Source organism: Schistocerca piceifrons, chromosome 7 (genome assembly GCF_021461385.2).
Source record: "Schistocerca piceifrons isolate TAMUIC-IGC-003096 chromosome 7, iqSchPice1.1, whole genome shotgun sequence".
NCBI classification, from domain to species: Eukaryota; Metazoa; Arthropoda; class Insecta; order Orthoptera; family Acrididae; genus Schistocerca; species Schistocerca piceifrons.
The window spans coordinates 230,998,544-231,022,759 of record NC_060144.1 but is presented as its reverse complement, the minus strand read 5'-3'; the positions used below and the strand labels follow the sequence as shown (position 1 = coordinate 231,022,759).

The window sequence follows — 24,216 nt, the reverse complement described above, 5'->3', positions numbered from 1 at the left end:
TTTCGCTCGTCTCACGAGCGTACTTGAAAATTATGTGCTCAAACATCTCTATGGTTAGCTTCAAAGCTCTCTGCCGTCGCGCTTGTGCATTAATTTGTGTAGCAGCGTCATTTCGCGTTGTGCATCGCGGTGTACTTCAGCGTGGCGATGAATGGAAGGGTTGTGCCCTGGTCTGTCGTAATGAATTCCCTTCAGCCTCCCTATAGTGTGAAACCTGATCGGCTGATAATACGAGAGCAATTAGCTGCTTCAATACTTGTCAGTATCGATAATAGTATGGACCAGTGATACCAGATTATGTTCAATAATAAGATCAAAATTTGCAGTAAAATTTCAGTCACACAATTACCTGTCGTCTCAAAAGCTGAGATCCATAACTGTAAGAGTAAGAACCCCCTTATTATCTTAGTAAGTAATGACAAATCAACTAGCTTCCATTCTTTTGATAACTCATTAGGGATATGGTCGCAGGCCTGAAAGAAAGCTAGCAGTTACTGAGTGTGTTGGTCCTGTGTGTGTATCTTGTCATCTGTTGCGTGCGCTAGTGTTCCATCAACAAATAAAAATCAGGGTCGTAATCACACGAAATGTTATCACGCACATTCAACCACATCATTCAGTAGGGAAGATAAGAATACTGTGTCATACTACTGTATGAGCACCAAGAACCAAGCAGGCCAGCAGGACAGGGCAAAGACGCAAACAAGAAAGACGGTTATCACACAACTCGTCTGTCAAATATATATAAAACGTGCAAAATAAAAAATCCATAGCATCAATAAGGAGCAGATATAAGTCGACCAATAAAGAAGATGCGTCAACGACAACTCAGGACGGCTGAGCCGGTTCGCTTTAGCGCCCATGTAGGGTGATTTCAGTTTTAGTCATCAGGCGGCGCCACTGCACAAAGGCAACGATGTGTACGTGATTCTTTAGAAGACTGTACTAAATACTAACCAACTATTCACAAAAAAAGAGGTTTTACGCAACAAAACTTTAGACAGAAACGTTATTCCAACTGGACAATAAACAATGACACGTCTCACAGCACAAAACGAGAGGCACAGAGTCGATAGAGATAGAATTGAATAGACATGGGCGATTCCGTTATCATTCTGCTGGGAATCCCGCTACTTGCTCTCCCGCTGTTAAGAAATATTCAATATCGATAGCTTCACGGTAGTGGCGCTAGTGTTTACCGTTCCTGTTTGTTGTATTACTGCATACGCCCCGCATACCGATGTCTTTAACTTCGCTGCTCAGCTCCCTCTATTAGTATTTGCGCCCTGAGGATCACGAGGTCTTCACCTGTCAAAATATCGGCACCTATTGATGGTGTCGAACGGCTACTTTCCCGAAAGCTATTTGGAGACATTTTAAAAGTCCTTCTCTTTTCTTTTACTTGGCACTTAAAATTTATTAAGAATACTTTCTCATCATACAGCTTCAAACTGTGAAACAAATTCCTTTAATTGATTATTGTTCGAAGTTTTAACGAATAATCTATTGTTATTCTCTTCGGGCGTGGTTCTACTCAGTATATTGGTATCAAAGATGCCTATGAGTTCTGAGAAGTTCCAGAGTTTCGGAAAGCAGTAGCTGTTACCGTACATTTTCGGATGTGACATTATTCACTCAGAAAATGTCGCTGGTACTAATGATCTAAGATGAAGAACATGTGAGAACAATTTATTGGAGAATCATTTCTGGACAGTGCGGGATAACATTTATCGATCTCGATTCCCATCAAGTGCTATGTATTTCGATACTCACCCCTAATGTACTCCACCTCTTCCTGTGTGAAGGTTGGCAGCCTTGATCGGGGTCGTCCTTCAGCCTCACTGTTGCCATCCACTTGCTGTCGCACCACTGCCGGATAATCACCACTCTGAGTGTAGATAGGGTGTCCGTAGAGACCCAGCTGCAGAACAAATTACACATTAACTTTCCTAACAGACATCATTATTTTATTTATAGGCCATGTATGTGAAGTGATTAGTATCTTTTGCAACCTCTAAGCGGCTAGCAACACACTGAAAAGTCGCAAATGCTTGACGGCAGAGTTGCAGTACCCACCTGAAACTGTCGTGCTCTTTCACTAGCTTCTACGTCCTCTGTCGAGTTCGTCATTGGCTCAAGCCCATCCATATTAAGCGTAATTCCCACGCTACCTGTAAAACATATCGAGACAATGACTTATATAGCTATCAGATTATATTACTATAGACCATAATGTATAGTCATTGACATGATGCACAAAATAGTACAGCTAGTGTGTCAAATATAACTTTTATGTATTCAGAGTTCTCGGATAAGACACCGTGTGTGTTTCTTGGCATAATTACAATATATATATATATATATATATATATATATATATATATATATATATTATTGTGTATAAGTATTATAGGGTAATTCAAAAAAGTGCCTTAACAAATAATTTACTCAGAACATTTATGCTTCATTTGTAAGCTCAAGAGAGATTACTTACTTCCTATCGGTTCATACTTTAGAAGAAGACACTATTCTATGATTGACATTTCTGCCCATTACTATATAATGCAAGATGTTTCGTAAAAATTTATATTTTACACCGAAAGGAACTTAAAATGTTCTGTTTACATAAAACTCTAAGTACATACTAACATTTCACTTTTTCTAGAATTTATTGACTGAAACTGATCCAACATGTTCTATTCCAAATAATCAACTACTTACTATAGTACTAGTTAAATTATTTGCGGTGCGACTGTCATCTATGAGAACGAAACTTGTTTCATGTACAAAAAGAAATAATAGATGTAATCACGAGCCTGAAATTCTAGTGAGGTTCAGAGCTCTTCCACATTTATTGAGCACTACCTTCTGTTTCCAGATTGCTAGATATCTGATGAACCACTGGGGGACCTTTCCCTGGTTCTAAAGTATCCAACATACGCATAAGATAAGATGAACATTTTAACTCTGCTGTTCTTTTACTACACAAAGATACTTTACAGATCAGTATGACGCGACATAATAAAATGGTAAAAAAAATCCTACTCATGCTTATTTTTAGAACATTTGTGAGCCATAATCAACGTGTATTTTGCATAATGTTTATTACCATTTCCATACAACATGTTCATTTTATTGTCACTGCCTGAAGGACAGAACATACAGCGTGCACTTTTAGTTGAGTTTCTTGTTGATATTTATTCAGCCACACATGCCACTCCTTCAGGATCTTGGATGCTTCTGACCATTCTCAACGGGTCAATCGAAGTCCACAAGAGATTTGCTTTATAAGCAGTAACAGCAAGAATATTGTAGAAAACTGTCATAGGCCATCCATTATATTTTCTTTTACACATATATGTACCTGTTAGCTGATCGAGCTTGTCTACAGCCCCTTTTGTTGAATTATAATCTAAAACCATTCTTGGGTTCTTATCAGCCCTGCGCTTATTTCCCCAATACGGTGGAGAGTGTTCAGTAGCACGGCATTCTTATTTCTCTTAAGGATATAACTGACCATCGTAGCGTCATTTGCGAATTAAAATGAGAAGATATGAACCTCCTTGTCGGTCATATTTTGTGGAGTCTCTGGCTTGCTTTTACGTATGGTTTATAAAATTGTCAGTTTCCTTTTCGGGAGCAGCTGTCCCAAATTGTACAAAGTAAAAGAATTGTCACGTGTTACATTCTGACCTCGCGAATCACAGGTAAGATCAGCAACTTCTTTCATTCCCTGATTTTTTTCTGGTGGCACTCCACTCTCCTTTGGGCTTTTAGTATACGTGAAGATTTGTCGCTAAACAGAGTTCACATCTTGACCCCATATTTTGCCGGTTTGCATGGGATGTACTGCTAGAATGGACAGCGGCTTGTAAATGCTACAAGCTGGTCGTCGACGCTGTCATTTTCCCCTGGATTATACTGTGTAGGAAGAACTTCTAACCAATTCTTCGAGATGCTTCAAATTGCGGTGAGTTTATCAGTATGTCGTCTTTCCTCTCTTGTGGATTTCCTATCAATTCGCAAGGCGAACGATATTTTACAGAATGTTCCTAGGGACACTGTTGCTCGACATATATTCCACCCAGTATTCTTATTTCACAAACTTTTTGTAGATTTCTCATGTGAGGGATACAGATCAGCAAGGAGCAGGAGTCCTAAGTATGCGAAAAAAAGATAATCATCAATGTTTTTCCATTGTTCACAATAACTCGTTGCTGCTTAGTATTTGACATCTCTATTATTACACTGTGATGTGCTGTAGAAAATAATACTCCAAATGAACTTCTTACGTCACTTATTCTGCTGCTGACATACTTGATAACTCCCGGGGTACTCCCGACGAAGTTCGAAGCAGGCAGACGGCTGTATTGTGCTGGTGGTTGCAACTGCCATTACGGGTTTCAGTTTTTAAAAACAGAAGTCTGTACACTACTTTGAACAAGCTGAGGCCTGTCGTCAATGTCATCGGACCACGCACTTTCTGATGCATTACTGACATAATCTTCGAACTCGGAAAGTTGTCTTTCGTCTGTTGAGATATTTATCGATTTTCCCAACTCAGCGTCAGTAACTGATGTAATCGCTATTATGTCACAATTCAGACTCATTGCAAATTATGGAGAACATGTCTTTCGTCTGTTGAGATATTTATCGATTCTTCCAACTCAGCGCCAGTAACTGATGTAATCGCTATTATGTCACAATTCAGACTCATTGCAAATTATGGAGAATACAAACTGAGTAGAGAAAACGGATAATTCGAACAGTTGACAAGTCGTAATGACACTTCCATTGTTGTAAACGCAGTGCCTTTGTTGACTTGTTGAATGTTGAGAGTATGTATGAACAATGAAAGTCATTACTACTATAAAATAAGAGACTACCAGAAAGTATTTGAATTTAGAGTAATCATATTAATGTCGGGTCACAATGACCCGAACAGTTTGAGTGCAACTCTCGAGGTTTATGACCAGATGGCTTAAAACGCTTTAAAACTTTTTTAACCACATACTGCCATTGCATTTTCAGAAAAAGTTACAAAATTTCACAAGGTTATTTGGATATTTAAATAATAAGAAGCGAAAATTATAACCATTTCAGGTCATATAGATCCGAACGTAATAGCTGGGTTAAATCAAATATTGTACCTACTGGCCTCTGCTTATTGTTTAGCCCAGCAAGCAGTTCAAACTGGAGAGGATGATTACTTTACGAATACAGCCTGGATATCTGACACAAATTATAAGCTTGAATATTACCCAGTGAAACTTTTAAATAACCCAGGTTGAACAAAATTTGTCTTGTAATTGTCTCTTCTTGCCCGCATCTCGTGGTCGTGCGGTAGCGTTCTCGCTTCCCACGCCCGGGTTCCCGGGTTCGATTCCCGGCGGGGTCAGGGATTTTCTATAGCTGGGTGCTGTGTGCTGTCCTTAGGTTAGTTAGGTTTAAGTAGTTCTAAGTTCTAGGGGACTTATGACCACAGCAGTTGAGTCCCATAGTGCTCAGAGCCATTTGAACCATTTTGTCTCTTCTATTATCATTTTAACGAACTATTATTTTGCGTACAAGTGTTCGAATACACTAGAATATGATGCGACAGTGTTTCCAAGTCACTTGATATTTCATTATATCTTTGAGAATGACTCCATACTCAATATTCCACTCAGGAGCCAAAGAAACTGGTACAGGTGCCTAATACCATGTAGGGCCCCCGTGGGCAAGCAGAGGTAGCGCTACACGACTTGGCATGGACCCGACTAATGTCTGAAGTAGTGCTGAGGGAACTGACAACATGAATCCTGCAGGGCTGTCCATAAATTCTTAAGAGTACGAGGGGGCATCGCAGATATGCTCAATAATGTTCATATCAGAGGAGTCTGATGGACAGCGAAAGTGTTTAAAATCGGAAGCTTGTTCCTGGAAAAAGTCTGTAGCAATTCTGGATATGTTGGTGGTCGCATTGTCCTGCTGGAATACCCCAGGTCCCTCGGAATGCACAAAGGACATGAATGGATGCAGGTGACCAGACAGAATGCTTACTTACGTGTCACCAGTATCACGGGTCGCATATCACTGCAACTGCACACGTTCTACATCAATATAGAGCCTCTACGAACTTGAACAGTACCCTGCTGACAAGCAAGGTCCAAGGATTCATGAGGTTGTCTCGATACCCGTGCACGTCCATCCACTTGATACAATTTGAAACGAGACTCGTGCGACCATGTAACAGGTTTCCAGTCATCCACAGTCCGTTGTCGGTGTTGACGGGCCCAGGCAAGGCGTAAAGCTTTGTGTTGTGCAGTCACCAAGGGTACGCGAGTGGACCTTCATCTCCGAAAGCCCATATCGTTGTTTCTTTGAATATTCGCGCACTGACACGAGCTGATGGAGCGGCATTGAAATCTGCAGCAATTTACGGGAGGGTTGCACTTCTGTCAAGTTGAACCATTCTCTACAGTCGTCGTTGGTCCCGTCCTTGCAGGATCTTTTTTCGGCCGCAGCGATGTCGGAGATTTGATGTTTAACCGGATTCCTGATCTTCACGGTACGCTCGTGAAATGGTCGTGCGGGAAGAACCCTACTTCATCGCTACCTCAGAAATGTACTTCATCGTTACACCGGAGATGCTGTGTCCCACCGTTCGTGCATCGACTGTAACACCATGTTCAAACTCACTTAAATCTTGATAACTTGTCATTGTAGCAGGAGTAACCGATCTAACAACAGCGCCAGACACTTGTTGTCTTGCCGACCGCAGCGCCGTATTCCGGGTACTTACATAACTCTGTATTTGAATACGCATGCCTATACCAATTTATTTGGCACTTCAGTATAGAAAGAAACTTGTAAAGTACACAGATGGAGGAATGGGAGAACACTAAGGTAACTACGAGCATAAAAAGTACCAAGCTCATGCATGTTATTCTCCGTGGAGCATATGCCTAACTGACCTGAACTTTATTCACGGAGAAATGATATTCATCGCCATCTTTTTTTCTTTAAATGTAGATTTCACTTTCTTTAATCCATTGCAAAAAATCCTGGCCTTTTGCATTAATTATAACACCTTCTTGCTATTCGTTTGATATTTAGACTTACTAAAAATTAGATAGAGATATTTTCTCGTTTGTAAAAAGATGTCTCCTTGGCCACGACAGTTAGAATATGTTAGCATGACGTCGACGGCGTGATACTTCGTGCACTCCTATGTCGTCTTAGTGGCGCGCAGAATGTGCAACATGCCGACATCAGTGAAATTAACGAGCGCCATTCCGTGGTTGTCCGATCTTCGAGACTGGGCGGTCAGTATCTGTTCCACGTCTTACTTTGTCTAGCAGATACTGTCAGTGCCTTAATTCGAAGCAAATTGCCATCAGATGTTGATTTCTGAGGGCACGAAATTGTTGATGACATGCGTCGTCATTGTTTCCAGCGAACTGAAACACCGTATAGACTGCTTCAAGTGCTGCAACATACTCTAAGATTTAGTGACGGAAACCAGCAGTTGGTGGGTAGCCGTACTGTCCCAACATACTTTCTGTCTGATGGATGCTTGACAGTAAAAGCAAATGCCACCGTTGTTTATACTCAGTGGTGACTGTAGTGATGAGTTGCACTACACGTTTGCTACAAGACAACTTTATGATATGGGTTCGTCTAGCTAAAGTAGGGCAATAAATACCAAACTCACATCGTTCTGGCAGCTAACTGAGGCACCATATTCGCCTGGTAGGAATGTTAACGTACCGTAAATATTGGTCCATATACGTTTCTTCACCGTGTCAAGTGGTTGCTCCATCCCCTTCATACAAGATTTTAGTTATAATTCTGTGAGGAAAGCTACACGAACACTAGGTTGCTACAATAGGACTAAAAGTAACTGATAATTAACTCTTCACACCACAGAAATTGGTTCCTCCAATCATTGCTCACAGTGGGGTGTCAATTCACTCCTTGACATGGAGTAGTGCAGTTTACACACGCCATCGATTAAAAGTATTGTCCGGCAACCCATTTAAATGTGAGCAGGTCAGATGGCAAAACAGCATGCTGGCTACCATCTCCATCTTAAATGAGACTTCACTGAGGCATGACTGACGTATGTGGAAAGATTGTAATGATACAAGTAGTTTTACCTTCAGTGTAGTAGGGGCTTCTATAGAGACGCATTCGAGCAAGATGTCTGTGCCACTGACCAGGCCCCGACAAATCTCCTCGACATAAGGGGAACGATCGAACAATAATGGAACAATATGGCTACCCATCACTTAACATTTTCGCGAGCAGGCCATGTGCCACGATGCCACTGTTGTCAGCACGAAACACTTCAGTATAAACGACTCTAATTTTACCGGCGACGGAGCACGTGAGTATTCTTTAACAACAATCAAGCAGGGTACATTCTCGTACGACTCTTCCTTCCATGATCTGCACGGCTCTGACGAGGCTATACATTATAACCATCTGCTTAATAGCGTGTCTATTTAAGTTTGGAACGCAACAGAGCACCGTTTCTGCATATCATGGATTTGGATAAAGAGAAGTTGCAGGTGATCGTCAAGAACGTTCACGTAGTCCACTAGTATCACTGTAACGTAATTTACTGTCATGTACTGGATGGAAACCCAGCCCCCCCCCCATAATGATAGAAAACTATGACTCTGAGCACTATGGGACTCAACATCTGAGGTCATCAGTCCCCTAGACTTAGAACTACTTCAAACTAAGGACATCACACACATCCATGCCCGGTCGGCTGGAGTGGCCGAGCTGTTCTAGGCGCTACAGTCTGGAACGGCGCGACCGCCACGGTCGCAGGCTCGAATCCTGCCTCGGGCATGGGTGTGTGTGATCTCCTTAGGTTAGTTGGGTTTAAGTAGTTCTAAGATCTAGGGGACTGATGACCTCAAAAGTTAAGTCCCATAGTGCTCAGAGCCATTTGAACCACTTTTGAAATCAGGGGATGCTAAACGATGGCCCCCTGGCCCGTTTATCAGCCAAGTCGGAGATTTTCTCTGATCGGACACTGGTTGTTCCATTGTCCTAATGTTCGTATCGCTGTACCTGACCAGAACTTGGTTTCCAATACGCTGTCGTACCGTCTTTCTCATTCTGAAATGGCCCAACGGGCACGAACGGAATGAAAATAAATTGAAATAAAAAAGAAAAGAAATCAGCGGATGTAATCACTCCAGACTGCTACCATCAGTCCATCTAGGACCATGACTGCAGAGTGAGTTAAAAAGCGTGGTCTGCAATGGCAAAGTAGCTCCTAATAATCCACAATTTTTTGTGAAAGCAAGTGATTTGCAGTGATGAATCGCTGTAAGCAGCGGCAATCTGATGGAAGAGTTTGGGTTTGGTGAATACCTGGGGAAACTTAAATATAAATATGTGTGGTTCTAAAAGTGAACTATGGAGGGGATATTGTTAGCGTACAGGAATATTTTTTGTGGTTTTGGTGCAGTCCAATTAATATCACTTAATAAAATGCCAACCGCGGAGAGATATGAACAAATTTTACTGTATTGTGTACTTCATGCAGTAGAGAAATAGTTCAGAGACGATGAGTGTATCAGCTTGACAGTGCACCATGTCAAAACGCCGCATCTCTGTGGGAATGGTTTATGACCGATAACATTCGTGCAATGGATTAGCCCACCAAGAGTTTTGTCCTCAACTCTTTTGGATGAGTCAGAATGTGGGCTTCACTTCATAACCTAATGTCCACCACCACTACCTTATCAGGTTTTGTCTGTTGGGATATGTTACTGTAATACCATAGACACTCACAGATCTCATTGAAAGTGACCATAACAAAGTTGAAGCCCTCATAAAGATGAAGAGTCGACCCACTTATATTTATGTCTACTAATAGGCAGCATTTGATGAGATAATGTAATGTTTAAGAGCCTCAAGCGATATTACAATTGTCTTCAGGTACTGACCATTCTGCGAAGCTCTAAACTGCTCATCATACAGGTGCCAGACGCGAGCGTGGGCTTTGATGATGGTGTGTGCCGCCAGGTAGTCGCCAATTCCTTTGGCGGGCTGAGAAGGGGCCATCCTCAAAGTTGTGTAGCCGTGCACAAAGGTAGCTGGCTCGTTGAACGTGACCCACCATTTCACCTAAGGAACCGTACACTACAATTATGCTCCTAGGCGAAGTAAATGCGAGACTAGCACATAAACGTTTTGAAACATTTTACTTACCCTGTCTCCGAAGTTTTCAAACAGTACCCTGGCGTATTCAACGAAGTAGTCTGCCAGCAACTCGTTAGGCCAGCCTCCGATGTACTGCAGCGGTTGAGGAAGATCCCAATGGTACATAGTTACCTGTAGATGGCATACTGCAGTGTGAAATTTGTGAAATGCTGTATGGTAAGTAATGATGGAAACCTTTAGGGAAAATATTCCGAAGGTAGAGTAGTAACCTCATTCACATCTCGGGTCGGTGATTACTCAGGAGAATGACGTCATTAGGAAAAAGGATGAGGAAGATTTGAGGAGTAGATCGCGGAAATTACGAGCAGACGCTGAGCACAACTGGGGAGAAATTTGTACCAGTACCACTTGTTTGGGGAAGGAGAGCAGACAGCGAGGTCAGCGGTCTCATCGGATTAGGGAAGGATGGGGAAGGAAGTCGGCCGTGCCCTTTCAAAGGAACCATCCCGGCATTTGCCTGGAGCGATTTATTGAAATCACGGAAAACCTAAATCAGGATGGCCGGACGCGGGATTGAACCGTCGTCCTCCAGAATGCGAGTCCAGTGTCTAACCACTGCGCCACCTCGCTCGGTGGAGAAATTTGTAACGTAACTTGAGTAACAGAAGGCATCGATTGATATGACAGATTCTGAGACATTAAGGATGGATTCGTCAGTTTACTACAGGAGGGCAGTGTGAAGGCTTGAAACTGCAGAGGGAGGCCGAAAGATGAGTACAATAAGCAGGTTCAAACAGATGTGGGTTGAAGTAATTATTCGGAAATGATGAGGCTTGCATGGGATGGACTAGAATTCATCAGACCAGTTTTCGTGCGGATGACCACAACAAAAATAATAACAACAACAGCAGCAACAATAAGAATCATGTAATTATGCCTGAAGTGTTGGGGATTCTGGAGAAGTGACTAAGGCTGGTAGTTTGTTGATGGATTTTATGTCTTTTTCTTCATAAGTTGTGTTTCAGAGATTTGGGATGATTCTTAACGGATGTTATAATAGCAACGAGGATACTGACTTCGATAAGGAGGGGCATATAATGATTTGAAACATGAGGCTAGTAATGGCAGTTAAGGGAATTTTTCTAAATATAAATTCGTAATCGTTGCAGAACGTAGTCTTGTGTGCAAAGATGAGGTAACCAGAACGATCAATGGAGTTTAACAGCGCAATGAATGGTGGATAAATATTGTGCGGACACATTTCACTGTGTAGCTTTCATAATCCATTATGTACTGGTGCACAAATAGATCTACGAAACAGCTCCGTCTTGATGCCATTTATATAACTGTATTGAATTCAGAGGGTGTAGCTCTCCTCGATGGAAAAAAGTCTGCTCACCTATAAACTGCTCACAGTCTGCGTAAATGTGCATAAATGAACACTAAATCTCGTCGATCATTCTGTAATGCATCCATATAGTCGGTTACGTTCCCGAAGCCTACACAGATGGGCGTGGTATCATAAAAAAATTTCACAGCTCAAGTTACTATCAGCCTGGAATGTTTCTACGAGAAAAAGATTTTACCATAGCACGTATATTTACCTACTCAATATTAAAATCTTGTGCTAGACTGGAAATCATCTTAGATCTTTACTTTTCCCAGATGGACCTCCCTTTACGGACCAGAATCTTGTTTGACAGGTGTGGTGTCGTCTGAAGAGCGGTGTGCTAGAGCAAGGTTGGCAACCACAGATATGTGTAATTGCTGCATGCCGCATGACGCATGAGAAATGCAGTCGGAGGTACGTCTGTTAGGGCTTCGCTAGGCTGACGTAATCGATGGTCTACTTATGGCTCGGCCAAGTTAGCAGTCAACGATCAAGACGACAGCGTCGTCTTAGACATGCCATCTGTGTATTAAATGTCGCAGGATGAATTTTGCGTAATCATTAGGTCGGTCATTCTTCCAGTGAAGAGACTTGTAAAAGTGAGCGTATCAAGAGATTCTTTACAGTTCAGAGACAGTTGTAAATAGTCAGAACGTTCCCATAGAAATGAATTATACATGTTAGGTAGATCTTCACATCTATATTGTAATTAAGTGAACTAAAATTTTACAGTTCCACTTCATGTGCTCCTAGAGCAAACCAAAGTAACCACCGTTGTCCCAGTGAGTGTACTTTCGGTAGGGTACGATGTAAGAATGTCATTTCAGTGTGTAATATGTCTCAGGGTCAGTGGTTAACATTACGGGGTATATCCTAAATCTGTAACCTTGGCTCATTTTCTGATACTTTTAGTGTACTTGTTGCCCAAGTTCCAAGACTGGGAAGAGAGGGTAACAAGTGTTGAGAAAACCTGGTAAAGAAATAGGTTGTCGCCCCTTTAACAGAGTCGGACTGGGGTATCTGTTCAAATTTAGCCTGTCAAGAAAATTAGTGCCACAAATAGTTCTCTTGAACAGGAGAAGAATTGTTGGTGTACAGGTCCTGTTGACCAGATTATGTGCTACTTTTGGTTCAATCTCCACTCTACAATGGGGTATGTACATAGCGCAGAGCTGAGATGATCCGTTGATTGGAAAGCAACGTTAGGCTCCTGCTGTGCAGGACGCTTTGTCTTAGAGCTATATTTTATCCGCGCTATTGTCTGACTCCCCCCCCCCCCCCGCCAAGAACCATGAACCTTGCCATTGGTGGGGAGACTTGCGTGCCTCAGCGATACAGATAGCCGTACTGTAGGTGCAACCACAACGGAGGGGTATCTGTTGAGAGGCCAGACAAACGTGTGGTTCCTGAAGAGGGGCAGCAGCCTTTTCAGTAGTTGCAGGGGCAACAGTCTGGATGATTGACTGATCTGGCCTTGTAACACTAACCAAAAAGGCCTTGCTGTGCTGGTACTGCGAACGGTTGAAAGCAAGGGGAAACTACAGCCGTAATTTTTCCCGAGGGCATGCAACTGTACTGTATGGTTAAATGATGATGGCGTCCTCTTGGGTAAAATATTCCAAAGGTAAAATAGTCCCCCATTCGGATCTCTGGGCGGGGACTACTCAGAAGGACGTCGTTATCAGGAGAAAGAAAACTGGCGTTCTACGGAGCGGAGCGTGGAATATCAGATCCCTTAATCGAGCAGGTAGGTTAGAAAATTTAAAAAGGGAAATGGATAGGTTAAAGTTAGATGTAGTAGGAATTAGTGAAGTTCGCTGGCAGGAGGAACAAGACTTTTGGTCAGGTGAATACAGGGTTATAAATACAAAATCAAACAGGGGTAATGCAGGAGTCGGTTTAATGCTGAATAAAAAAATAGGGGTGCGGGTAAGCTACTACAAACAGCATAGTGAACGCATTATTGTGGCCAAGATAGACACGAAGCCCACGCCTACTACAGTAGTACAAGTTTATATGCCAACTAGCTCTGCAGATAACGAAGAAATTGAAGAAATGTATGATGAAATAAAATAAATTATTCAGATAATGAAGGGAGATGAAAATTTAATTGTCATGGGTGACTGGAATTCGGTAGTAGGAAAAGGGAGAGAAGGAAACGTAGTAAGTGAATATGGATTTGGGCTAAGAAATGAAAGAGGAAGCCGCCTGAGAGAATTTTGCACAGAGCACAACTTAATCAACACTTGGTTCAAGAATCATAAAAGAAGGTTGTATACATGGAAGAAGCCTGGAGATACTGACAGGTATCAGATGGATTATATAATGGTAAGACAGAGATTTAGGAACCAGGTTTTAAATTGTAAGACATTTCTAGGGGCAGATGTGGACGCTGACCACAATCTATTGGTTATGAACTGTAGATTAAAACTGAAGAAATTGCAAAAAGGTGGGTATTTAAGGAGATGGGACCTGGATAAGCTGAAAGAACCAGAGGTTGTACAGAGTTTCAGGGAGAGCATAAGGGAACAATTGACAGGAATGGGGGAAAGAAATACAGTAGAAGAAGAATGGGTAGCTTTGAGAGATGAAGTAGTGAAGGCAGCAGAGGATCTAGTAGGTAAAAAGACGAGGGCTAGCAGAAATCCTTGGGTAACAGACGAAATATTGAATTTAATTGCTGAGAGGAGTAAATATAAAAATGCAGTAAGTGAAGCAGGCAAAAAGGAATACAAACGTCTCAAAAATGGCTAGGCAGGGATGGCTAGAGGACAAATGTAAGAATGTAGAGGCTTATCTCACTAGGGGTAAGGTAGATACTGCGTACAGGAAAATTAAAGAGACCTTTGGAGAAAAGAGAACCACTTGAATGAATATCAAGAGCTCAGGTGGAAACCCAGTTCTAAGAAAAGAAGGGAAAGCAGAAAGGTGGAAGGAGTATATAGAGAGTCTATACAAGGGCAATGTACTTGAGGACAATTTTATGGAAATGGTAGAGGATGTAGATGAAGATGAAATGGGAGATACAATACTGCGTGAAGAGTTTGACAGAGCACTGAAAGACCTGAGTCGAAACAAGGCCTCGGGAGTAGACAACATTCTATTACAAGTACTGACAGCCTATGGAGAGCCAGTCCTGACAAAACTCTACCATCTGGTGAGCAAGATGTATGAGACAGGCGAAATACCCTCAGACTTCAAGAAGAATATAATAATTCCTATCCCAAAGAAAGCAGGTGCTGAAAGACGTGAATATTACCGAACTATCAGTTTAATAAGTCACGGATGCAAAAAACTAACGCGAATTATTTACAGACGAATGGAAAAACTGGTAGAAGTCGACCTCGGGGAAGATTCGTTTGCATTCCGTAGAAATGTTGGAACACGTGAGGCAATACTGACCCTACGACTTATCTTAGAAGCTAAATTAAGGAAAGGCATTACGTACGTTTCTAGCATTTGTAGACTTAGAGAAAGTTTTTGACAATGTTGATTGGAAAACTCTTTTTCAAATTCTGAAGGTGGCAGGGGTAAAATACAGGGAGCGAATGGCTATTTACAATTTGTACAGAAACCAGATGGCAGTTATAAGAGTCGAGGGACATGAAAGGGAAGCAGTGGTTGCGATGGGAGTGAGACAGGGTTGTAGCTTATCCTCGATGTTATTCAATCTGTATATTGAGCAAGCAGTGAAGGAAACAAAAGAAAAATTCGGAGTAGGTATTAAAATCCATGGAGAAGAAATAAAAACTTTGAGGTTCGCCGATGATATTGAAATTCTGTCAAACAGCAAAGGCCTTGGAAGAGCTGTTGAACGGAATAGATAGTGTCTTGAAAGGAGGATATAAGATGAACATCAACAAAAGCAAAACGAGGATAATGGAATGTAGTCGAATTAAGTCGGGTGATTCTGGGGGAATTAGATTAGGAAATGGGACACTTAAAGTAGTAAAGGGGTTTTGCTTTTTAGGGAGCAAAATAACTGATGATGGTCGAAGTAGAGAGGATATAAAACGTAGACTGGCAACGGCAAGGACAGCGTTTCTGAAGAAGAGAAATTTGGTAACATCGAGTATAGATTTAAGTGTCAAGGAGTCGTTTCTGAAAGTATTTGTATGGAGTGTAGCCATTAATGGAAGTGGAACATGGACAATAAATAGTTTGGACAAGAAGAGAATAGAAGCTTTCGAAATGTGGTGCTACAGAAGAATGTTGAAGATTAGGTGGGTAGATTACGTAACTAATGAGGAGGTATTGAATAGGATTGGGGAGAACAGAAGTTTGTGGCACAGCTTGATTAGAAGAAGGGATCGGTTGGTAGGACATGTTCTGAGGCATCAAGGGATCACCAATTTAGGATCGTAGAGGGAGACCAAGAGATGAATTCATTAAACAGATTCCGAAGGATGTAGGTTGCAGTAGGTACTGGGAGATGAAGAATCTTGCACAGGATAGAGTAGCATGGAGAGCTGCATCAAACCAGTCTCAGGACTGAAGACCACAACAACAACAAACATTCTCTGACTGACTTCTGCAACACAAAGCCTTCATTAAGCAAACACGCTTTCGTCAAAACACCTCATCTGAAACAGTCACTGATGATACATTACATGAAAGTACCATAGTCAAAATACGAACTAAAATCACGTGATACCATTTTCTCTTCTTCTGAGGATGTCCATACACTAGATTCGTAAATTACACAAAATTAAAATAGCTCTCACAGTTATTGGGAATATTAAATGTTGTGTTGCTTATCTATACTTCTACATCTGCCCATTTCTTATTCGTATAAGATTGTATAAGGCCAGTTAATCCCATCATTTTCCGCACATTGATTATTACTCCTTGTTAGACCCGACAATTAAGAAATCTGTTTGCTGCTGTTACAAGACTACTACGGACCTCTTGCCCCACTACCTAACTATTAACACTACAATGACACTCGTCATGGGCGAAGGATCATTGATTAAGATATTGGAATCAGGATTGGGATGGACTTCGTTAAATTTCCCAGCGTTTCCGTAAATCGACTGCAGCGATTATTTCAATCGTTCCCAATGCCTCCATATTTCATTTTGGTGTCATATCTGTACACGGCTCGTCGACGACGATGCTTAATCTATAATTTTCCTTCAGTTTACTCCATCTCATTTGCTTACTAATTGTGCCATCCGTTTGATAGTGGAACTAATGCGTACACATTTTTCTTTGCTGTTTTCTATCCTCTAGAACAGTTTTGAGAATAATCCGTTCAGCTATTGTATTCGGTTGGATTCATTGAGCACTGTACTGGAAGTCAGTGTCATTCAACTTTACCCCACGAAATAACAGAAACTACATTTCTGATATCACTCTCACTAATTCGATGGACTATCCAGTACCGTTTTCTTCTATGGTTGCCAAGATTGATTACTTTCTGTTCACATTGGTATATTGTTGACTTGCTTAGAAGGTAACATACATCCACATGGTTTGAAACGCTTGTGATTTTCCTGGTACTGTCAAAGACGCGCAGAAGTAATTTGTTTCTGGGAGTATTTTTGGGAACAGTCGCCCCTAATTTTGACCATGACCCTGTGAACTCTTGTGGGATGTGCTGTTCTAGACGTGTGGTCCGAAGAGTCTTAAGTGTCACAATCATATCCATAGTTTTTCAGTCTTTTATTTAAAAGAAATGAGTTACATATGTGTTATGCCCAAATGTTCGTCGCTCGTAGTCTCGCGGTAGCGTTCTCGCTTTCCGAGTATGGGGTCCCGGGTTTGATTGCCGGCGGGGTCAGGGATTTTCACCTACCCCGAGATAAATGGGTGTTGTTGTGTCGTCTTCATCGTCATCATTTATCCCCTTTACGGTCGGAGGAAGGCAATGGCAAACCTCCTCCAATAGGACGTTGCCTAGTACGGCGGTGCTGGTCTCCCGCATCGTCCCCCTACGCTCTGTCAAGAAGCATGGGGCTTAATTTTCGCTATGTCCAATTAGATAGTGAACTAGATAATCTGACAGAATGACGAATTTTAGCCTCAATACCTGTCTGAGCGAAGGGAAAAATCAGTTGTCGGCAATGGCTTATAGATTTTGTGATACACTACTGGCCATTAAAATTGCTGCACAACGAAGATGACGTGCCACAGGCGCGAAATTTAACCAGCAGGAAGAAGATGTCGCAATATGCAAATGATTGGCTTTTCAGAGCATATATGCAAGGTTGGCGGCGGTGGCGACTCCTACAATGTGCTGACATGAGGAATGTTTCAAACCGATTTCTTATACACAAACAGCAGTTGACCGGGGTTGCCTAGTGAAACGTTGTTGTGATACCTCGTGTAAGGAGGCGAAATGCGTACCATCACTTTTCCGACTTTGATAAAGGTCGGATTGTAGCCTATCGCGATTTCGGTTTATGCGACACTGCTGCTCGCGTTGGTCGAGAACCAATGACTGTTAGCAGAACATGGAATCGGTGGGTTCAGGAGGGTAATACGGAACTCTGTTCTGGATCCCAACGGCCTCGTATCACTAGCAGTCGAGATGACAGGCTGACAGGCATCTTATCCGCATGGCTGTAACGGATTGTGCAGCCACGTCTCGATCCCTGAGACAAAAGATGGGGACGTCTTCAGGACAACAACCATCTGCACGAACAGTTCGACGACGTGTGCAGCAGCATGGACTATCTGCCCGGAGACCATGGCTGCGGTTACCCTTGACGCTGCATGACAAACAGGAGCGCCTGCGATGGTGTACTCAACGACGAACCTGGGTGCATGAATGGGAAAACGTCATTTTTTCGGAGAATCCAGGTTCTGTTTACAGCATCATGATGGTGGCATCAATGTTTAGCGACATCGCGGTGAACGCACATTGGAAGCGTGTATTCGTCATCGCCGTACTGGCGTATCACCCGGCTTGATGGTATGGGGTGCCATTGGTTATACGTCTCGGTCATCTCTTGTTCCCATTGACGGAACTTTGAACAGTGGACGTTACATTTCAGATGTGTTACGACTCGTGGTTCTACCCTTCATTCGATCCCTGCGAAACCCTACATTTCAGCAGGATAATGCACGACCGCATGTTGCAGGTCCTGTACGGGCCTTTATGGATACAGAAAATGTTCGACTGCTGTCCTGGCGAGCACATTCTCCAGATCTCTCACCAATTGAAAACGTCTGGTCAATGGTGGCCGAGCAACTGGCTCGTCACAATACACCAGTCACTACTCTTGATGAACTGTGGTATCATGTTGAAGCTGCTTGGGCAGCTGTACCTGTATACCCCATCCAAGCTGTGTTTGACTCAATGCCCAGGCGTATCAAGGCCGTTATTACGGCCAGAGGTGGTTGTTCCGGGTACTGATTTCTCAGGATCTATGCACCGAAACTGCGTGCAAATGTAATCACATGTCAGTTCTAGTGTGATATATTTGTCCAATGAATACCCGTTTATCATCTGGATTTCTTCTTGGTGTAGCAATTTTAGTGACCAGTAGTGTAGCTCTTTAAAAACTGTCACTTTATTCATAGTTTCATCGATTCCAAGTACCAATTACATTATAGTATTTGGAAGTGTTTGCATGCACAACAGAGGTTTATTCTACGACATTAACTTTGTGTAAAATATTATTTATTACGTACCATTGGCTGAATTCCGTTGGCAAGCAGCTCGTTGATGAGGTTGTTGTAGTAGTCGATACCAGGCTGGTTGATAACGTCAACGTCCCCGGTAGGCAACACTCGTGACCAGGAAATCGAAAAGCGGTATACGTTCGCCTGTTCAATCACAATGTATTATCAGCTTCAAAGAAAGGTTATCTATTAATAGCTAGTATTTGATCGTTAGTTTATATATGAATGTTAAACTACGGAATAAAAATAATTTAAGATTGTAACAGTTTAACCAGTATTGGAGAAAGCAGCTTCATAGTGCAATAAACTGTATTCACAGAACTTGGTCAGGCGTGAAAAATATTTTAACATTTTCTCTTAGAAACGCAAAAAAATCCAGAACATTTAAGATAAATTCAGCTTTTATTTTTGTATATCTGGTAATATGCGATGAAATGACCTCACAAAACTGATTGTCATTGTGGAAAGCTATATTTACTATGAACAGTAATTTAGAAATACACGGCGATAAAAACGAAAAATGTGAGAGGTTGAGCTGTGTAATATACAAGAAGGGTACCTTGTAAATATCAAATTGGTTAGTGGATACGGAAGTGAACATTACAAAATTAATAACGAAGTACGCAGCTTAGGTGACACTGTATGCGTAATAAGTTATCACTCGGTACATGTTCAGGGGGAACTTTTGCAGAGAACTAGGTACCATTTTGACTAACGCAACCAAATGCATCGCTGTTAGCGAATGATAACTAAGGAAGAAGAAAGGCTATTATGAAATTGAACAAAGTAATGACTATGCCTGTCGTGCTGTGTGGAAGTCACGTTTTGGCTCTAAGAAACGACAAAGGAAGGCGTGACAGATGGAAGAAACATACAAAGACAGGCATAGTTAGTTAGATGCATGTCCCGTGATAACTTGTAATGATTTGGAACGACTCATTTTACAGTCACAGTGTTATTTGCAAATATGGCTGCACGACGAACATTTATGACACTTCTCTTTCTTCTTTTTTTAATATACAGACGTGGATTGGTAATTAATACCCACAATCTTTTACAGTTACAACAGCAGTTCTTCTGCAGAATGAAAGAAGCTGTCGATGAGGAGCAATTTATGTGGAATACATTACAATCACGACCTGAAAAAAGAAATATATCTATCCTTAATGTGAATGAAGGTCAATAGAACGGAAGAAGTTAAAAACACTTACAGCACAGTAGGAATTTCAGGTTGTGTGGAGCTTCATAAAATAATGTGGAAGAATGAAACGGAGAAAAGAAAATGTTGAAGGCAACCACATTATTTGGTAGGTAATGGATGTAAGTTACATTTCCATTTTGCCGACCCACTAAACAAACGTGGAAATAATGGTGAATAACGCTAATTGTAATTCCATTGTGTTTTCATCTGGGAACGACATTCAGTAGAAGACATAGGCTTCGATGGCAGCTTCAAAATGATATTGGATTTGTTACTGTAAGAATGAAATGAATCACAGAAAATCAGATATGCAGTTCGAATTTCCGCTCCTGTCATTTCTATGTCTGCACATGGGCATTTTACGTTGTTCCCGATAAATAACAGTTCTCATATTTTAAGCCCTATTCACAAGAATAGTTGAGATTTGTTGAGTATAAGAGAATCTCTTCGCGAAAACCGTTTACTTTGCTATTTTGAAGAGTATTTTCTCCCCCCCCCCCTCCCCTAAATATTCCAGCGACAATACGTGCTCGAAATTCTTCCTAATTTCAATTGTTCACTGCAATTCGTTTCGTGTTTAAGCATTCTTTTTAACTTTTCAAGTATCTGCCATTTGAACGTTCACGGTCGACGACATTCTCACGGAGACGTTGAAGCTCCTAGTCTTCCTCGGCAATATGGAATAGGAATAGGCTGTGAGACAGTATTTGATCTACTCGATTATCATTTCTTCATTATCATAATCGACCGTAGTAACAGGAAAAACCAAGACAATTTACAAGCCCTCATCACTGTCACTTATAGGGCAGAAGCACACACTCGACACAGTGAGGAATGCAGAAGCACTGTACTTCCATTTTTGTAGACTTAATGCGACCACCTATGAAGATGAGTACGAAGTTCCGGAAGAAAGGGATTGTGACACACTGTCTGAAGCTCTGGCTCGTATGTACAAGTAGCGGGATTCAAATACCCTTTTCTGCGAAACTACGTTTTCCATGTTTCCCCAAATCGATCAATTAGTGCTTTACAATGGTTTCTTTAGAAAGAACGCGGTAGTTTTGCTTCAGCATCCTTCACCGTTTCTGGATTTACCCCGAAGTATAATAAACTCGTCGTTGACGGGACATATCATAAACCTCCGTCCTTTCGTTTTTGTATTACCGATTTTTTTACTTTGTTGTTCATTGTCTAGTTTATAAAATTGGAAACTGCTGCTGGAAAGTTGCTTGTATTTCATTTTATTCGTCTAACCCCTGGATAATATTATCCAGGGGTCTTTCTCATGTAGCTCTAGAGAACACATCACTCCTCAACTGTAGTCCCCCTTCATATTAGACTTTCTTAGATTCAACTAGTTTCCACATAATTGAGGTTCAGCATTTATTTCGCCGTTAGATGTTTACTCAAAGGAACTTCACCTGAAAATTAACTGACAACCGTTTTCCAGAAAAACTGCCCTGTTATACAGCTACAGAACACTTTCTGTGGCACATAAGGAGAGTGAATAAATCACCAGTTTTTCGTAATCCAGAAGATAGTTTTCTTTGTTTTGGAAAGTATACTTACATTGATGGCCTTCAGCATCTGCACGTCCTCCTTGTACTTGTGGTAAGAATCGCAAGCGACGTCCCCTGTGTCTCCTGTTGTATATTCTGGGTGGTTGTGGAAAAGGTAGTCTTGAATGTTCTCTCCCTTCCCTATACAGATATGCCAGAACAGTACAGTATGTAACACAACACGATGACTTGTTTAACTGAACTTTTACATGGTAAAAATCCTTTTAAGCATTCAGCGTAGGCTGCCAAATTCTTTACACAAGATAACCTTTGTTGCATCGTGTATTACTTTCATTCGCTGGTCAGTTCCGGCGTGTGACCACTTTCAAAGGCACTTGCGTCCGTGATACTCGCATATGTTTCAAGTTTCAAAACTATTTTTTTCTACATGAGAAGAGAAGCTCGTTCCTGCCCCCTCCTTCAGCCACACACACACTAACACACACACACACACACACAGACGCATACTAGTGTCGCACTAGACAGGACCTGCATTTCAAAATAGGTACGGGCCGAAACTGGCTAATAATGTAATGTAATATACGATACAATAAATGTCATACAGTATAAGGAAATTTGCAGCCTTTGGTAGATGCTTAAAATTGTTTTAACATTCAACAATTGCGTCGAGGCTGTGAATCCACAACAGGAAAATAATAATGGAACGTGTTGTAACACACAGTTTCTTTGTTCTTCGTTACTTTGCTGAGGAATACTGTTAGTCGTTCTGAACTCACCATCTTCATTCCAGGCTCCTTCGATTTGATAAGCGGCTGTCGCAGCTCCAAACATGAAGTCATCTGGGAATCTGTCAGCTGCTGTCTGTGCCGAAGCAACGACGAGCACAGCCGCAAAGGCGATCAGCAACCTCATGATTGGCAATGTCCAATGCCTCTATGTGACCTGTTCCAGACTTACATCTATATATAATGTAGTTTCATAAGATGTTTACAAAACATCAAAAAAATTAAGTTAGATTATCTTCTGTTATCATCAGTTAATCAATAGATTTCATTAGGGATAGCCTCTGTTCTATCGTACAAGTGCTACTCAAAGATATTATCGGAGATTCAAGGAGGCAAACTTCGTGAGTATGTGCGTTTTATACAATGGTATCAGTAGTGACTTTCTTATCCATTGCGTTTCGATACTCTCGCCTGTTCCACTCGAAAACTGCTGTAAACGCTTGAGTCGGATGTTTAGCAACGTTGGTTCTGATGAAAAGGATAGTTGTCAACGACTGCAACGCTATATGTTACTCATCGCTTAGCTAAATACTCCAAATTACAAAGAGAATAATGCTAAAAGAATGATTGATATAGGCTTATAAATCAATATAATTCCATGGACAGCCAGTTCTCATTTAAAAAAAAATCATTACTTTATTTAAACTGGCTCTATTAGATAGTAGTATTTTTGCAGCAGTTTTCTCGTCCAAGGAATATTTATTGTAAAGTACAGACAGTGAGAGTAACAAAATTGCTGTAGTAATGCATTTCCTCCAACCAATAACAACCGAAATAGATGCAGTGTTGTGCTAATTCGAAGGCAGTGAAATGACATTTCTCATGGTACCAGCATTCTGTATAATTATCTTTAGCCTTTTTGCAGATTTTACACATGAAATACCGCAGTTGCTAAGAGATCGATACGCACAGTCGAATTAGAATTTCTATTCGGATGAATGTTTCAGAATACAACGGTATGTGGAGCGGGTGAATCTGTTTCAAAAGAGTGTACAAAGCACTCGAGGAATAACTGGGCAAAGAGACAGATGAGCCAAGACAGCAAATTTCTTTCAAGGAGATTACAGAGCATCAGAAATACAGCAAAGGCACGTTAATCGTCTGACCCAAATTTTGCCACTTTAGTACAAATACTAAATGACTCGATGCTTTGCGCTTTTGAGGTAGGTATACGACTCTCGCCTACTAGATGTGCTCTATTCAGAGCTATGTTTACTATTGGGGCACAATATACATTACAAAAGAAATGTATATATTATTATATTAAGGCGTGGTGTCTGTTGTTTCTGACATTCCCAGGTTCGAGTCCGGGCCAGCAAACATTTTCACTCGTCGCCACTGATTCCTCATCATTTGTTCCTTTCCTTTTCTTTCATTTCTCCGCCCTCCGCCTTCAGTTTACACAGTATGTATCACAACTGAGGATTTCACGTGGTATCTGTTATTTCAGACATGTCGGGAAGAACAGACGCCACATTTTGGTATAACTGATTTATCTCGATGGGCAATGACAGCACAAAC

The 24,216-nt window shown here is 41.4% G+C and overlaps 1 protein-coding gene across 1 annotated transcript in view; it reads right to left on the bottom strand.

Annotated features, from left to right (window-relative positions):
• The window catches only part of LOC124805579 (myrosinase 1-like), a 72,834-nt gene extending 50,012 nt beyond the window's left edge, over positions 1-22,822 (bottom strand). The window contains exons 1-7 of the mRNA XM_047266146.1: positions 22,687-22,822; positions 21,960-22,090; positions 19,199-19,333; positions 10,219-10,341; positions 9,954-10,134; positions 2,077-2,171; positions 1,774-1,921 (exon numbers count right to left, since the gene is read on the bottom strand). Coding sequence (XP_047122102.1) covers positions 1,774-1,921; positions 2,077-2,171; positions 9,954-10,134; positions 10,219-10,341; positions 19,199-19,333; positions 21,960-22,090; positions 22,687-22,822 — 949 coding nt within the window. The remainder of the gene's footprint in view (positions 1-1,773; positions 1,922-2,076; positions 2,172-9,953; positions 10,135-10,218; positions 10,342-19,198; positions 19,334-21,959; positions 22,091-22,686) is intronic.
• Positions 22,823-24,216: the final 1,394 nt, after the last annotated feature.